The following is an 18,516-nucleotide window of genomic DNA, read 5'->3' as shown; positions in this document are numbered from 1 at the left end:
AAAATGCTTTATTCGATTAGCGGAATCTCTCGAAATACTTTACGGTTTTACTAATGCCTGTGCATTATGAAGTGCTGCGCATGCACAACTGACGGTATTGATTTGAATTTCGCCACAGGGCTTCAATGTTATTGCCCTGTAGATCCGCATTCAACAAGCAACATCGGTATTGAAGCTTAAAAACTTGACGCGCGTGCTCTGCACTGGGAGGCACCTGCCAAAGTTGAAGGCGTACATGGCGAGTTCCGAGTAAAAATGTGCAAAATCTTCAAGTCATGCGTTCCAGGTCATGGAATGGGGAACTGCTGAGTATCGCACGTCAGCGACATGACTGAAAGTGAACACGACACGTGTTTCCTTCTGTATGCTGATGGAAACCTCATGGCACGGCGCTGATATTCTTGCGAGCCGCCCATTGACAATGCAAGTGACGGCGCCTTCTTCGGGGAAGGCGATACTTCATTCAATCTTAAGGTGTACGAACCCACTAATAAATTGATGTTGCACAAATTTGAGAGCACAATATAGCATACTGCACAATTTTTAGTTGTCACAGTAACTGCCAGCTGTAGTAGTCGTGTTTAAATTTTGGATAAAAAAGGAAGGAAGGTACGGAACGATGCCCGCGGTCCTTATTTTCATTCCTCCCTGTGTCCTTAATTGCATCGAACCCCTCGTAGAACTACTTGGCTTGTTTAGTTAAGTCGGCACTTGTACCACAGCTTACATACTGGCTGTCTCATTAAGTATTACTCATGCATTTATATCCAGCTTGAGCTGCCGGATGACAGGAAGGTTTACACAAACTTGTACAAAAAATGTTTATTACAAATCAGAATACCTGTTGAAAATGTTATGACATGCAATAATAGCTGAAATATATTGAGAAGGCACATTTACAATCCTGTCTGAAGTGTGAACAGAATGTTCGTTAGGTATCAAAATCTTTCATTAACACATCATACTAATATTTCGCACACCTTTCGTCAGACTGTCAGCAGAACCTGTGTTACCAGTGGGTGGCCTGGAGCGGAAAAACCGTCCCAGAAAACGCGGTGCCCGGCGGGGACGACGCGTCCGGCACCCTGTACATCTGCCGGGCCAAGCACAATGGTCGATTCATACCGGGAAAGTTTACATCCTGGTACAGCACGTGCTACGTTCCATACGGCAGAGCCGAACAGGAGTACAAGAACTTTGAGGTGCACGGAATTTTTCAAGCGCTATGAATGTCCTCTTTTCGTACCAGTGACCCAGCGTACGATAACAAATGAAAAAAAAAAAGAGCCAAGCAACTATGCGCGTTGTGCCACTTGTTTGAAATTTCTTTTGTCTTGAAAATGGGTTCTTGCAGGGCTGCTGTACCGTCGCGCGCAAAGGTTTGGGAACCAAAGGTGTCGCGATCTTTTTTTTTTCGCAGCCTAGGCATTCTGGCTGAAATAAAGAGATCGCGCTTGCGTGCGCGTGTTTCCGAAATACAATGTAATAAACAAATTCCAGGCCGCGGAGCTGCTCTAGAAGATATTTAAATTTTTTGCTGATGTTAGGTCTCCAAACTTTTGCTCGCGACTGTACATCAGTGTCGTACGAGCTGTGCGCATGCGCAAAGCGTGAAGCTCAGATCAGTTGACAGTCCCGTATATATTACAAAAGAGGCAGACTTGAAAAAAAACAAAACTTACCCAATTAGATACCATCCTCTGATTAGGAAAAACTTGGGGCACATGCCATTATGCACGTGTCAGAAGAGTCGAGAAACACTATATCCAACAAGTGACTACACTCGTGCAGTTGCAAACCTAACGACGTAGACGTTTGCATGAGCTACGGTTAGAGCTAAATCATATAGGGTGCAGTAATAACACTTGGCGTCTCCTTCAGTGGTGGATATATATGGATTTCACTTGTAGCACTAATGCGTCGATTGCAATTTGATTTCTAGGAAAATTTTAGACCAGGCGATTGCAATGCAAATTATGTGCCTGGAGCGTCGGGGTGCCATAGTAAGATTAATTTAGAAGTGGCACCGAAAAAGTGCTCATGTGTGCCGGACAGGTCCGATCACACGAACGAAGAAAGAATGATAAATACTTCCGGTAGAATTTTTGCAGATAAGCGGTGGGGTGTCAAAATAGCGAGATATGAACGCGTTAGTTCACTTGTGAGTGTAGGAAAAGCGTAGAAGGAGTTTGGTATTATAATACTAAAACTGTTTTGTGGCAATGTCAAGCGGTGAACAGGCTCGGAAACATCTTTAGGTTGACTTGTTTTCCCTTAGCCACAATTAGTAGACAAAGACTTTCTCCTAAACGGACAATTACCGAATATAAAGAAATAAACTGACCGCGAGACTTAACAGTGTACAAGGACTAAAAAATGCAGAGACAATCAAGTCTTGTTACGTGTGGGAATGTGAAAGCATTCTACGATTTGTAGATCTCCAAACGCCATGAACAAGGTCATGTTGTACACTCATGACGTGGCGCCACCTCCTCCCCATTGGCTGCGCCGTCACATGCCCAATGACGCAGGCACTAGGCCGCACCTTTAGTCAGCCAGAATTGCGGAGCCGCCGTTGCGTCGAAGAAGTGTGCTCGTCTCGCACCCCGAAAGCCCGGGTCCGATTCCCACCCAGACTAAATTGTACCAAGTTTTCTTTTTAAAGCCATTAATTTACGTTTTTTACCGGAACCTCCCTGGGAAGTGTGACATCAATCCGAGCATGTATTGGCGTTTTTTCTTCTTTTTTTTCGCCGTTGGCCATTTTTGGTACCATCTTTCGGTCACACAGACTAAGGAATATTTTCGCGTTATGGGGCAAATAATGGTTTCGCATGAATAAAATAGTAATATAGTGAAACCCGGTAGCCTTTGTAAAACGTGGGCTAAAGTATCGCCTATGCTATTTTGTATCACTATTACGTAATGCCTAAGCATATGTGGTTTTTTGGGCTTGCGTTTGGCATCCTAAACGTATTGTGCAAGACAGCCCGAGTTTCAGGGTATAACACTGAAATGCCAAGATCATCCACCGTAGGCTTCGCGCAGACGTACCATATGCAGCGCTTGTTCCTACTCAGGTTGAAAATAGAGGGGTTAAAATTATTTCGGCGATGCTTCTCAGTCATGCTTCTCCATTTTTAAGATACTTTTGGGGATTGCAAGGCTCTTGAGTTTCGTAAAGAATCATTCATAGATATTGCTTGCGAAAAATGCGCTTGCATGAGTTGCAAATTTCAAAAGCTGTATTGTAGAAGGATAGACGATTATTCTCGGCAGCATTATTCTGCAAAGCTAGCTCTGGCTCAGCGTACTACAGCATGTACGAGAATTTATACTATTTTATTGCGTTAGCAATTATATAGACACTCCAGGCGTATATGGGCCGTCGCCATGGCCCTGATGTTCCGCATAAAATTCAAGTGCGATAACATCGTCGCAGCGCACGGCTGCGCGTACCCTCTCTTGAATGCGCTCTGCGATGGGGACAGAGTGCGCCGAGTGCCGGTAGCTTCGTGTGCGCTGTGTTCTTGCCGCTCAACGAGAGGGAGCACGAAGGTGAATTCCTTCGCTGCTGCCTGCAGCTGCCGCGCTTCCTCACTCCAGAGTTTTGACAGCGAGTTTTCGCGGTCATCGAGTGAGATTAGTCATGTTTGCTTGTGAGTGCATGATACCATGCTTGTTAATTTCGTTAGTAAACGAATGCTTACAAGTTTATACGGATGATAAAACTACTATCTGTACTTCGTGTAGCTGTCTGCTAATTTGATATCGCAATCGCTGGTTCGCCTTTAGGACCAAGCAGCGGGCGTAACATTGGCTTGTTTTCCACAAAGTGCTTTTCTGATTTTGCAGGTTCTTGTCACAAGAAAACCCAGTTAAATGGGTGCTGGTTTCCGACGGTTCACAACCTAGCGGATTCATCCAGGTTGACAGCACCTCGGCCGGAGAACGCCTGTACATCGGCTTCATTGTGGCCAGCTAACCATTGGGAAAGTCCTCTGGTCGGACGGTTACCTCTGCATACCTTATTATAGACAAGGACGACTAGTACGAAGCCCTAGTCATCAATTCCATAAACTGCTGAAATGCTGCATGGCTAGAGCAATTTAAAGAAATTTGTTGTGGTTATTAACTAATTACAAGATGTAATGCAAGTGTTAGAATCAATGTTAAGTGAAGCTGTCTTTAAAACGTTTCAATAAAATGTTATGATGAATGGCACGAGATGCGTGCAATCTTGATTTATATCCAAGTTCGCGCGAGGAACTGTCCAGGTTCTTGCCCTATCGCGAAAATTGGTCAGTGGACTTGCTGTTCACACATGCAACTGTTCCGGTTGTGCACAGCGTTTCGCTAGCATATACGTGTCTACTCCGAACGACGGCAAGACGTGGAGGCACCCACCACGCGACCGCGAATAACACAATTTCATGGTTCAACCTAATTAATTTTTCTGTTGCTTCCAGGATCGAACAACTTTCAACGGCGATAAACCGACTGTGCAGATGCGTATGTCAGCGAGTGGAATGGTAAAGAAAGCGTGGCGTTATGAAAGAAATTATTCACGCGCTCGCAATTATTCGTTGCAATGAGGACATTCGGGTAACGTTAATTTGTTGTTTCATTGCGTTATTCTGCTATGAACAGAGTTGGTCACCGGTACATCTGTAGGAGCAGGAGAGATGACTATACCAGTTGACTTGCTATGCATTTACTGTTTCATAGTGAAAAAAAAGAAAGAAACACATTAAAGCCGCGAAAGTGCACAGTAGGATACTAGGGACGTAGTAGTGAAGAATTTCGTATTAATTCTGACTGCCTGTGGTTCCTTAACGTGCACATAAAGGTTGGTGCACATAAGGTGCCACACACACACCACACACACACCACACACACACACACACACACACACACACACACACACACACACACACACACACACACACACACACACACACGCACACGCACACGCACGCACACGCGCACACACACACACACACACACACACACACACACACACACACACACACACACACACACAAACACACACACACACAAACACACACACACACACACACACACACACACACACACACACACACACACACACACACACACACACACACACACACACACACACACACACACACACACACACACACACACACACACACACACACACACACAACAACACACACACACTTCAACAAATGTTTCAAGTGCGGAGCACTTCATCCCGGGCCCTGGTCGGTGGGTGTGACACGCACAACAGGTCTACGTAAGGCATAAAATTCCCATAAAATACCCCCAAATGAATAAAATTAAACCAAGCAAGTATAAAGTAATATAAAATAAGAAAAAGATCATGAATTAACGCATTCATTAACCCAAATTAATAAAAAGCTCGATCGAAAACGCCAAGCTGATACCGAAACTAGCCAAGAGAGGGTGCCACAGCCCCACAAGTGGAAAGATTCCGCTAGGGACGCGCTGAAAGAGAGCCGTTCTCGTGCTCCAGAACTCTCTTTCACACCATGGACGCCGAGCAGCAAACACGCTTGGAGCGAAAGCGGGCGCTCGCCCGTGAAAGACAGCGCTGACTCACGGCTGATCAGGCGGTGCGCGCCCGAGAAGCTGAAGTTGCTCGCCAGCGCAGGCAAGCTAATCCCAACATCATGGAAAGAATAGTTGAACACGAGGTAAACGCAGAATAAAACTAGATAAACACAAAGAAAACACAAGGGAAACACCGGCGAATCCCTGCTCCGCACTTCCCCAGATTTCATGTTGAGTGGAAATGCATTTTATTGAAAACAGGATCACATAAGCATGCATTTCACAATACCACTTAACGGGAGCAACGATGTAATGTGCGCACTATATATATATCACATTCGAAAAGCAAGGATTTGTTTTGATAACGAAAGCAAGTGCCTGTTTGCGTACTTATCGTTCCTGTTTAAAAAAAAAATATTTGTTGATGTCAGCACTTGCCTCTGTCTTCTTTCACGTCCGCGTCATATGTGCGCTTAACCTTTGCTATGTACTTATTCTTGGATTGTTTTTGGGCTGTTTATGTTTTATTTTCTCCCGCTTAAACTAACGCAGATGAAAACTTGGTACCCGCCATGGTTGCTCATTTGTTATGGTGTTGGGCTGATGAGCACGAGGTCGCGGGATCGAATCCCGGCCATGGCGGTCGCATTTCGATGGGGGCGAAATGCATAAAAAATTATGGTTAATTCCTGTTTCATAGGAATTGGTAGAAGCACAGCAGACGCTGTTGTATGTTTGCTTCATGAACTCACGGACCGCTCCAGCGAAAGGCGGACGATTTGCGGGACGGCGACTGTGTTGCATGTTTGCTTCGCGTGCGGCGTCCTGTTAGCGAAAGGAGTGGAAACGCGCCAGGCGTCTCAACGCGCCGACTTGCGCGCAAAAAATTGATAAGGGTGTTCTAAGCCGCTTGTTGGTGCATGTCGCCGTGGCGTATAGTCAATAAAGAAAAAAAAAAGAAGTGGCCGTGGCGTAATGGTTTCAATGTCGGGCTTCTGTACTAGAGGTCGTAGGTTCGGATCCTGCTGTTCGACGCTTTAAATAATGCTTATTTTATTATTTATTACACAGCACTTCGTTCAAAATGATGAGTTTACAAAGTCACGAAGCCGTTTACACTTGGTTATTTATTCTATGGCTACACCCTCCGCTGTGCTGTGACTGCCGAAACGCTCCTTATCGGCGCTCGTTCGTGTCACAATGGAGTACTTAATTTCACCGCTCCTAGATGGTGACTATAACATCCGTTGCCGGAAATCAGTCGTGAAGGTGGGGATAAAACACTTTCATGTTAAAAAAAACTTGTGTACTTAGATTTAAAGGCAGGTTAAAGAATCCGAGGTGCTCCGAAATAATACGGCATCCCCCACTGCGGCGTGCTTCATAATCACACCGTGGTTTTGGCCTGTAAAATCTCCTAATTTGATTTTTAAGGACAATTTGGAACTTTGTTTTCACTAAAGCTCTTACTTGTGATTGCTTTGTCCATGTAGAGTTGTCTTCAGGGAAACAGAAAGCTGTTCACGATTATAAACAGCAGAAAATTGCTTACAAGAAGTAAATGAAGCATCAGCCATGAAAGTGTACAAGAAGATTAATAAAAAGGTGGGAAAACGACAAGGAAACATCTTCGTTTAACAGCCCTGGAATGCATATGAATATGCGTCGCATAAAGGTTTTCAATGAGACTAAATGTTTAAAAGGAACACTACATACCGCCTGTCAGACTCGAATCCACAGATCACAAGTAATGGCTGCTTAGAAGCATTTTCCGTGTTCATTCTCATATTGCCCACAACTGTATGTCGGTTCCTCCGAAACGGTACTATTTTACATGCGAAGCATTTCTTGGAGAACATTTTCTACTTTGACAGTATCTATCTATCTATCTATCTATCTATCTATCTATCTATCTATCTATCTATCTATCTATCTATCTATCTATCTATCTATCTATCTATCTATCTATCTATCTATCTATCTATCTATCTATCTATCTATCTATCTATCTATCTATCTATCTATCTATCTATCTATCTATCTATCTATCTATCTATCTATCTATCTATCTATCTATCTATCTATCTATCTATCTATCTATCTATGTAGCCGCCTACGTCTTTTTGCTCTCATGGTCATTTAGTTAAATTGGTATGTACGAAAGTTGGCATAGTATGACAGGAGTGTATGACGAACATAAGTGATAGGTCATAACTTGCGTGTCATGTAGGTCAAGACAATGACTCAGCGAAAAAAGACTGAGTCAAACCCACTGGAACGGGTTCGGACGTGGACACTAAATGAAGGAAACACTAAAGGATGGTGGTAGAAGTCATAGTCATGAGCATGTCTCAGCAAAAATGCCCATGACTCTGCGAAAAAAAGAATAACACTCAAAACCCACTGTAATGGGCTCAGCCGTGGGCACTAAGTGAAGGAAACACTAAAGGATGGTGGTAGAAGTCATAGTCATGAGCATGAATTAGCGAAAACGCAAATGACTCAACGAACAATGACTCAAAAACCAATGGAATGGGTTCGGATGTGGTAGTAAGTGAAGGAAAAGGCATAAGGTCGAAGTCATATTCATGAGCATGACTAAGGCCTTCGCCTTAAGGTCTCATAGGTGTAGCTAAAGGGACTCCTGAGGACTCATGACATGAATGCCATGACATGCGTGCCACGTAGGTCATGAAACAGCCGCGTATGTCTTGGTGCTCTCATTGTCGTTTTGTTAACTTGGTAGGCAGCCCGCACATTGCTTCGCATAACATCGATTCCCACAGGGTGTGTGATCTGCCGTCATTTTTTGACAGCCTTCTATTAAACATGAGTTCTGAGTAACATGACTCGAAAACCTAGAATGTGAGGGCTGAGAAAATTATATGTTTTGTGCACAGTGCCTAGTCAGGCAAGTGGGCGGCGGTATTCATCGTGAAGGACGCCTATCCTACAACCGCCTCCTCCAACAACCCCCTCCCCGTTCCGGCTTCAGCAATCGTCTTCCTGTCGGAGAACACGCGTTTCCGAAGTCATTCAGTTTTCTTTGTTTGCTTCTTTCCTTGTTACATCCGCTTCGTTGTTACAAGCATTGAGCAGCGCCTATCACGCGGGTGCAGTTTATTGTTCGGTTACAAAGGCCCTACTAGCCCCGTGAGTGGCGCCCTCTCGCGTGCGACGTCAGAGGGGGGGGGGGGGGGGGGACTCGCTGTCACGCCGCACGGCGCTCGCTACGGGAAGGCAACTTGGTGAGCTTGGCCGACCTGCTGTGCTCGAGGTTTTGGAAATGTGAGTCAGTAGGTTCTTAGAACTGTAGGTCACCGAATTTTCCAGGACACTATTTCCTGTGAATTATCAAGCAGAATCGCCGTCGTCAAGGCACTTAGCCTGTCTCGCTCCTATAGCGTCGTCTGCTCGCCTTCAATATGTACAAGTGCGCCTATGACATTTGTTTCTCGTCATGGCAGCTCCGTTGTCATGGTGCGCTCATAATAACATGTCGGCCATTTTTTGACGATGAAATGCGCAATCTGGTCTTAAGCTACTGTGTCTGCGTTGTAATGCTGTTTGTCTAGCTCGGGCTGCGTGTTCGGTCGCCCGCTCCGTTGGCCACAGACATTCCAATTTTGTAGCTGCCCAACGCGTTAAGCATATCACTAAAGACGTTTGATGCACGTTTCAGGTAACGAGGTGGTCGCTGCGGTGCACTGCTTTAGGAGCATCGACGCGAAATGTGTTCTGAAACGTCTGATAGAAGAGCGGACAAACTTAATGGGCGAAACAAAGTTACGTAGTCTTGTGCGGCGGTGTTGACCTTCGCAAGATAACTTTAAATAAACTTGATTACTTCCACCGTGGCACAGCTTGACCCACCACCTTAGTCATCTGAGCGTAGCCCTTCCTTTATTTGCTCTTGTCATGGGTAACGAGTACATTTCGTGGGCGAAATTTGTCCAGCGATGAAAACTAGTGACAACCCTAGCTTATATCACCGTTTTTATTATACTTTGTTCTGTAAAAGCGTCATACGTACTTGAAGCTAAAAAAAGAAAATTGAGAAGTGCAGGTTTGCTGGTACTTGACCGAATAAGTTGATGGAGCGCTAAACACACCAGAAAAATAAAGAGATTGGGGGGGGGGGGGCAGTCGTATGAAAGCGCAACAAGGTGCTCACAGGCGTTCCTGCGTTTTTTTTGTTTATATCACTGTTGTTACTCTGACGCTGATACAGTGATGTCTTCTGGGTGGTCTCCGGTAGTCTGGAAGTGCGTTGCACAAAAATGGTCCTATTCAAACAATATTTTTTTGCAACAGACAATGTTTTTTTGCAACAGAAAGGGGTAATTAGGAGATTTAGTTGCAACAAAATAGTGTAAAGCATGCTTGACGACTGCGATACATGATAGGGCGTTGTGAAACTAATATTGTAGATACACCTCTTGTCATTGAACAAATTAGAGAAGTGTTTTTGCATGCAACTCCAAGTGACTAGAGTTATGAGCGAAATTTAAAACTTGTATTCGCCTACAATACCACTCAGTCGACGTGAAATTTTGCGAATGAGCCTTCCGATCCTGCTTAATTTTCAAAACTGCGTAGACTGCGAGATGTTTATTGACTTTGTCACGAGATCGTTTTCCTCCCCGCGATGACTGCGGTTACTTGAATTTTCTTTTTATTTACAAGATGAAATTCTAGGATTTCACGTGTCAAAACAACCATATGATTATGAGACACGCTGTCGTGGTGGACGCCGGATTCATTCTGAATACCTGGAGTTGTTTAACGTGCACCAATTTTAAGTATAGGCGAGTGCTCTTGCATTTCGCCCTCATCGAAATGCGACCACCGCAGCTGGGGTCGAATGAGCGAACTCGATCTTAGCAGCGCGACTCTATAGTCACTGGGCTGCCACATCGGGTGGTGATACAAGTGGATATATAGAAAATACATTAAATGTACAACGTTTGTTGTCTTCCTAATGCTGTCATTTATAAAACTAAAAACAGAAGAAAGAGTACAGACAGTAACTGGAGAGCGCCGTTCTACGCGAGACGCAGTCAGAGCGCGAGAAAACGCATGACAATGAAGCGATTATTTCTGGACCAAAGCAGACGACAAAGGCAGGTTCCCCGAATGACGTCACTGGAGCTCCGTTCACAGCGTCGCCATCGGTCGTGCACAAGACTAATAGTTTCGGCTCCATACAGCTGATACTTATGTGCCTGTCTGAGGGTAATAAATGTTATAAGACTTGCATAACGGGAACATTTGCGGCGGAGAATACGACCCTTGGCAGAGTCTAATTTCTAGGATGTTTCATGCCACGTCCTGTAACCATATTTAAACGCATCTTAACATTTTCAGGACTTACGCGTCACCGTCGAGTGAAAGGGCACTCCAGCTCACTGCAAGAGGTGTCTGAGATGTTATCTTGGATGTAATAGTGTGCGTAGTATATTAGGCTAATTACAGCCACTCTTTAAGGTTCATGTTTTCATAAAATCTTATCTATAATAAACCAAGTAATTCGTCTCAAATGCTGAGTAAAAAGTCTCCAACAGCATCAGATTCACAGGAATACACTCACCGCATGATTCCGAGCCCAAAACTAAATAAAGTGATAATACCAAACTCCCAACAAAATCAAAAATCCCGATACACGAATAATTATTGTGACACTCTCTAGTGTTATCGCTAGTAGTCCTCGAAAGTTTTGAGATCACTTTAAACCTGCACCACTAAAAGAACGGCCTGTGAGAGAAAAAGCAACTCAAGGGGAACATTTATTGAGTTTTTCCGATAAGCCTTTACTACAAATATCGTGGCTATCATGCCACTAAAATTATCAGGAAAACCACTAGACATAACCAGAGAAGGCACTCTTGACATGCTATTGCAGTTTTGCGTGAAATACGCAAGCTGCCAAGATGAAATTCCAAATGAATTTCTCAGGTGATCTGCCGAGTGGTGCAGGACATTTCTTTGTCACATTTGTCGGAAATCAATCTCATTTGCACATTTACATTACAACAGGGAAAAAGCAAAAATAATTCCAATGTAAAAAAAGCAGGGATGCCCCAAAACTTGCCTTCTAACTTTCGACCAATGTAAGGCACCAGTATGTCATGCAAAATTTTAGAACCCATAATTTTAAGGTGAATAACTGTCTTTCTAGCGAAAGTAAGACATTTTGGCACCTGCAGCAATATAATGTGTTGCACTAAAAACCGAGAACACTATTACATCTCGTCGCGTTTTCTAATACGGCGCGACAAAAAAGGCAGCCAAAGAATGCTACACGTAATAGCCGGGATTGCCGCTTGCCCGAGGGCATCATACTGGCCGCAACACAATGTGTTGGGCAAAAAAATTATTTCTCATCGTGTCTTCCCTAGATACTTTGCATAACAACGATCCTTGTGTAAATTTCTTTTCCACTAGCAATTTCACAATAACATCAACAAAAAGTTAGCGCAGCTTGCACTAAGTTGTGCAAGGCTGGAGAAACAGCGGAGCTGGCTATTACACACCTTCCAGTTTCGCTAGGCTTGACTAAGTTTTGCTAGGTTCGGCTAAGTTCGGCTGGTGGTACGACGAGCTTCCAGCTGAGCGGCTTCTTCTTCGGGAGTCTTGTACTTCTTCAGCCGTCACATGTTACATTTACTGAGTGCGAAGTCTACGACAGTTGAGTCTGTCGCCGGCGCGGCGACATGATCTTTATAATCAGTGTGACGTCATGACCAAGCTTCACAAAGTGTTGTCATGATTAAGCAAAGCAAGAATTGCGGTGCGAAGCAATGACATGGTTGGGCGAAGCGGGGTAAGTGATTGCTAGGCGACCGCATTGACGGAGCGGGTCTGCTGGAACCTGGTGTCGGTGTCGCAAGCTGCGCTATGCAACGGGTAGTGACGTCATTGCTGGCACGGTGGCGGGGGAGCGTCGCCGGAGCTAGGAGAAGCGAGGCGCAGCTGTGGCAGGTGGTTGCTAGGCAACGCGTAGTGATGTCTTCGCTAGGCGAGTTTTTTGCGAACGTTATGTGGGAAACGAAAAGCCTAAACAGCTCCGCTGTTAAAACTACTTCATAAAAAGTTGTAAAAATTATGGAAATACTGAGTAGACTACCCCTAGGAAGATGACAACTTGTATTCTTTCTCGCTGTGCCGTTGTGAGGAGAGGCAATGGTATCTATTTCGTATACAGTCGAAACTCGATGTATCAAAGTTGTGCTTGCAGCGAAACACATCATTAAATCACGAATTTCGTTAATTCGAGGTTTAAATTTTCAGCATTATAAACAACTTGGCGCATAGTATCTTGTTAGTGAGCACTTACATAAACAAATTGCAAGAAGGTGGGGCCATATTAGCGTGGTCATGAGCGCCAGCGTGTGCGGTGCAGATCGCACCGACAGCACTGCATCAGTGTTGCTAACGGCGTCCGAGATTGGGGAGTGTTGCGTCTCGCGGCGCCGTAAATCCTAAACACCATGGTTGACCGCGTTTACCGCTCGCAACGGCGCCCACAAATTAAAAACAAATGTGCAAGATACGGATATCGGTACTGAGCAAAAAAAAAAAGAAAAAGAAAGAAAAGTTACAGTTTAGCCAGAAAGGCAGATCAGTGATGGCGATAGCAAAGAGATAACAACACGAAGTAAGGTTCGTAGTTTTATCGGTGTCACGCGCCCTCAGGCAAACTGACAGATCTTACTCGATGACCGTGAACTCGCTGTCACAACGCGAGCGAGCGCTTCGCACCATGTCTTCTAAACATGAGATTAAGTGACCGCCAACACTAGACGCGCGGGAACCCAATGCGCATCAAGGCACCGAACGACTCGGTTCGGACTTTGCACTTGCCACGGAGAGATGAACCTCTAAGGTACAGCGCGTGGCCCGCGCATGGACGCGCGCGCGGGCTAGGATGAGAAAGCAGATAGGCGCGCGTTCGTTCCCCCTCCCCCAGCACGAGCGAGAAGCAGCACGACCGAGAAGGAGACTGGCTGGCTTCTCTCTCGTACTGCTGGAGCCAATTGGGACAGTGGAAGTGGACAGTCCACTAGATGGACTCTTACAGAATAACCCCCCCCCCCCCCTGGTCTCGTTATCATGGAGGAAGGAAAAAAAAAAAAACTAGGAGGGAGCGTCACGTGACAGTCTTGAAGCCTAGTCATACAAAAATTTAGAGGAATGGGACGATGGGAAGTACGCCCTCACGTGATAGCCAAGCGATAAATTCTACTCGGCTCGCTCTGGTTGCGTCTGCTACGTCTGCTGCGGGGGTTTCGGAATATGCGCACATAGTAGGCGTGGCAAGCGCGCGCCGAGGTTAGTGAAGGAATTCATGTGAAGCAGGCGAGTCTGTGTAACGCACTGAACCTCTACGTGGCTCCCCGCTTAATTAGCAGACAGGGGACAAGGCTGCTGCGAACGAAGGCGCCGGCATTGCGCCCAACAACCCGAGAGGACCACCTCAAGGATGACTGGTTGCGTTTCGGGGCGGTGTCAGGGAAACGAGGAAACCTTTCGCGCTGCAAACGTGTGAAGGCAACCAAGCCGACCTTCCGACGATGATTGGTCGCGTTTGGGTACGTCTTCTGGGAAGCAATGGTGCTTTTCGCCCTCGCAAAAATGTGTAGGCGATTAAGCGAGCGTGCAGGGTCCGAAGCGACTCTTTTCCCACGGGAAAAAAATTCGTCCCGTCTTGTGCCCAAGGATGGACTGGCGAGCCGAGGACTCCGAACATATTTAGGGCCGTGCCGGCCGAGAGTTAAGGCAGACGGTCCCAGTCGACGCTGTCGTTCTGCTCAAAGTCTTCGGCCTCTCAGCAGACCGGCGAGAACGACCGTCAGCACTAGGCGCACCTGCGTGATGAAAGGTTGTGTGCCAGGATGCCCTAATCGAACAGAAAATCGGCGTGATGGTCTGTCTTTCCTTAGGTAAGCACAATGAACATTTATTTATGAAGATGTAACTGCAATATTCGCTAGTGACTATATGCGTGCTCATGTGACTGAACTGACGAAATAGTGAGATGTGTCCTATAAAGAAGTCAATTACGATATAAAACTTAAGAAAACAATACATTTGCCTTCGGTAGAAGATAACACCAGAAAGAGAAATAGAAGTGTTCATTCCGTGTTATATATCAGTGCCAACAATTGAGTCGCACTGCTCTTTATAATATCTGTTCAGTTGAAATGTTGGTGCAGATAGAGTAATGGTCATTGACACTGAAATTGTGCACTAGGTTTCCAAGGCAGCGTGAGCTAAGGGAAGAGTGGGCCCTAGCAGTGTGCCGCTCACCTGCGTGGGCACCACCACAATGGAGCGCTGTTTGCTCGGAGCCCTTCAGTGACGGTGATTTTGCGAGCGGTACCAGAGGCCAGGGTCACTTGATGGCGAATGCAATACCATCGCTCGCGGGCACCACCAAGGTTTGTGTTGTGACACAACATGTCTGCTTGTAGTACTAATTTTCCATGTTTCGGTTTGGTTCGGTAAAATTTTTTTCATTGAATTTTTAGAGGGTGCGCTAGACGGCTGCAGGAGCCCGTAGATCCCGGCAATCTGCTCAGCCCGCTGGATGGGCCTCATGCAAGAAGTTTCGATTTCTTTATTTGTACATTGTTGCAAATAAAATCAATTGAAATTGAAACTGCTTTACACGATGGATTCAAGTCATGCACTTCTGAATCTTCCGCTCAGAAAGTTGATATTTCTAGTTTTCATATTTACTTATTTTATTACTGGGGCTAGAGTTATCTCAAAATATGTGCCTGAGTGGTAAAATACAATACAAGGGATATCGCGATTGATTGCGCAAACTTTTTCCAAACTTCCATTGCATTCCAAATTCCATGCTAGACCATTACAAACTCTCAGTTAAAAAAAGTACTGCCTTAAAGCTTTCTAGATAGATGCAACAAAACATACTATAGAATGCTCTGCATGTCATGTTTTTACTTGGACCTTCACACTGTGTAACACTGGTGCAATACAAGTCAGTCTTTTTTACAACCTTGTCATAATTCTCACAAAGTATTAAAATTACTTTGAGAAGAAATAAATGTTTATCAGCTAGCATGCACTCCTAAAAAGCTCGCAATGTGAAACTATTTATTGTCGAACAATTGCATTTCCTACTATAAAAATATATTGACTGCGTTTTGTATGAATATCTTGTGGCTGAAAACAATTAAAATTACTATAATACTATGACTATTGAAGAAAGCAAGAAAGATTAGTATTCATGTAACGTACTAAGTTTTGCAATGGTCAATAAGTAGAGATTATTCCGCACATAATTATTCTGCTTGTGAGTGCAAAGTTCAACCATGTAATCAATTTTTTTGCATAAAGAAATCTCTCGAGGTTGTACTTCCCATGTTGAGGTTAAATACCATTTCTTTCCAGAAGATATGGTGTTGGTCAACAAATTTTAAGCAGGCAAATGACAGTTGAGATGAAGTTACGGAGTTGTACTTTAAATTACGGTGTGAACATTATTTTATTCATTTATTAGTACCCTCAAGGTCCGGAGGGATTAAAGAGCGGGCATTACAATTTATTATGTATGTGTTACAGCAATATCTACGATATTTTTGTGTGAAGCAATGCACTGCGAAGTTACTACAGCTCCATTGTCCCCGAGATTCAAGTAGTTGTCTGTGTATTTTACAAGCACACTTAGATCGAACATAGTTTTCTACACAAGGGGATGTGGTGTGTAGGGTCTGCCTGCACAGATCATGCAAGGCCTTTTGCGTGGCTCTGCAAAGGTTGTTTAAATTCATTCCACAGCAAATGTTATTGTTGAACCTTAAACATATCTTGTGGGTTAATATTTAACTGCAGACGCTTGCAAAGGACGATGCCACAGCAATGAGACAACCTTCAAGTGAAGCAGCTTCATCCACGGGAACATCACAACATCAAGATGAGCCAGTAAGTTGATGCACAGCTGTATGCAGCCATAATGCATGTTTCCAATTTGATCATGACTTTTTCATGACTGAGGTAGATGTCCCCCACTATTCGTGAAGTGAAGTATGCTTTTCTTTTATTCAGGCAGGTCTCTCTGAAGCGACAATAGACATGGACATCTCTGAGGGCTTGTCAGATCTGCTAGCGGAGGGTGCTGCAACATCTGATAGCTCGTACTTCACTGATTCAGACATTGCTGATGAGCCTTGCGAAATCCAACATGTCCAGGTATGCTTGATTGTGGTAATGATCCCCGGGCTTGCTTAAGACACTTTCTCATGTGAGTGCCTTGGTTCATTAAGGCTCTGCTCCGCTTTGCAAAATCTGGTGTTTCGCTGTAATACATATTTTAGATTTCACCTTTAAAGTAATTATTGCGGTTTCAAAAATTCATATGAGACTTTGTCACACAGTTTTTTGTAAGATGTTTTCGACCAATATTAAAATGTCTAATAGTAATGCTCAGAATGAAGAGAAAGATAGAACTGATCAACCTGTCATCAGCTGCATTACAGCCTTTTTTGACACAGGTGACAAGCATACTGCATGAGTTGTGTGTTCAAATTTTATTGTAAGCACTGGCAAAAGCAAGTGCTAATGAATGAAATGAATGAAAGCCATATATGCAACACCATATTCTCGTTTTAGTTCGATCTAGGATAAGTACAAGATAAGGAAAATAAAACAACCTGAAGCAAAGCAGGGTAATGCAAGATGAAAAACTACTTTTTTTCAGTAACGATTGGCATAAGGCAAACAAACTCCTCGCCTGAATTATATTTAGCCATGTCCTCTCATTACACGCGTAAATAACACCCTTGCTGGGATCCAACATTTACTACAGTAGTAAATTTATAGCATACAAACAGTGCTGGTAAGCTTGATCAACATAATTTTTTGGGACAGTAGATAAAAATACAGTACATAGCAACAGCCACTGATCTCCCTAACAATGTCCGCGTGGTGGTCGTTATTGTGCTTAAATGTTAAATCAAGCCAATGGTCTCTCTATTAGTCCTGGAATTTAGCTTGAACTGTGACTCTGGTATTTCGTTTGCACGGTCAGCAATTTCAAGCTATGTTGCAGTAAACAGTCCCTCATCATTGCACTTGATGTATTTTTCCAGTCTCCCCGTCCAAGGCCTACCAGCAGGCTCAAGGGTGACGCTTCTGCAGCGCTACCTATGCACAACTACGCGACACCTCGAACAGCAAGGCATATTATGGTAAGGATAATACTCGACCACTACAATTTTTACATTCTTGTTTCCTTAGGTAACTTCAAGTGAAGTAGCATATATTTTCACGGCATAATATATAAATGTCACTCAATGAAGCATAATAAATGTCACTCAGTGAACTGCACGTGGACACTAACATTTATGATCAGGGCTATCATGTAATTAAAAGCTAAAACATCTTCATATTTGGCCACAGCGGTATGAGTTTCCTCAGGGTTTGCAATTGGCGACGAATAATCTGCTTTCAATTTCTCGTTTCCATTCAAATGACACAATAAACAAGAAGACCAACAGGTTTTTCCCAATTTTCTATGCTCTTTATTTGTTCGATCACTCATGATGAGCCGTGACACAGGCAGACAAAACTGGTCTTTTGTGTAGGAGTATGAGCTCAGTATATTTTGCCCATTCAAACTAAAAGGCTGCTTTGAAGCATCCCGTGTTGAAATATGCTACATTGGCCTTTTCTGTGTTAGTTGCTCCGTACTTTTACCTTTCCTGCCTGGGCCCAGATGGGCCTGCAGTATTTTGCAAATAAATAAATAAACAAACAAAATTAGGTAGCACTAGCAAGCTCGTGTGGATGGCAGTTTTATGCCCTCAAATTTTTAAGTTCATAAAAGTGTAAACGGAAACCGTCGTGAGCAAGGTAATGACCTAAAATTTAGCAATATATTCAGCATGGCTTGCATAAGAATGTATGCAATTCAGTACTTTGTTCTGGGTA

General features: G+C 44.1%; 2 protein-coding genes across 2 annotated transcripts in view; both read left to right on the top strand.

Moving 5' to 3' along the window:
- LOC119463475 (uncharacterized) overlaps positions 1–18,516 on the top strand; it is a 562,544-nt gene that overhangs the window by 34,493 nt on the left and 509,535 nt on the right. The window lies entirely within an intron of this gene.
- LOC125940443 (uncharacterized) lies at positions 16,283–18,426 on the top strand. The gene is made up of 3 exons (XM_049656665.1): positions 16,283–16,509; positions 16,633–16,776; positions 17,676–18,426. Exons 1-3 carry the CDS (start codon positions 16,447–16,449, stop codon positions 17,835–17,837), a joined length of 369 nt encoding a protein of 122 aa, XP_049512622.1. The 5' UTR covers positions 16,283–16,446; the 3' UTR covers positions 17,838–18,426.

Source organism: Dermacentor silvarum, chromosome 9 (assembly GCF_013339745.2).
Source record: "Dermacentor silvarum isolate Dsil-2018 chromosome 9, BIME_Dsil_1.4, whole genome shotgun sequence".
Lineage (NCBI taxonomy): Eukaryota > Metazoa > Arthropoda > Arachnida > Ixodida > Ixodidae > Dermacentor > Dermacentor silvarum.
This window is presented reverse-complemented; position numbering and strand designations above follow the sequence as displayed.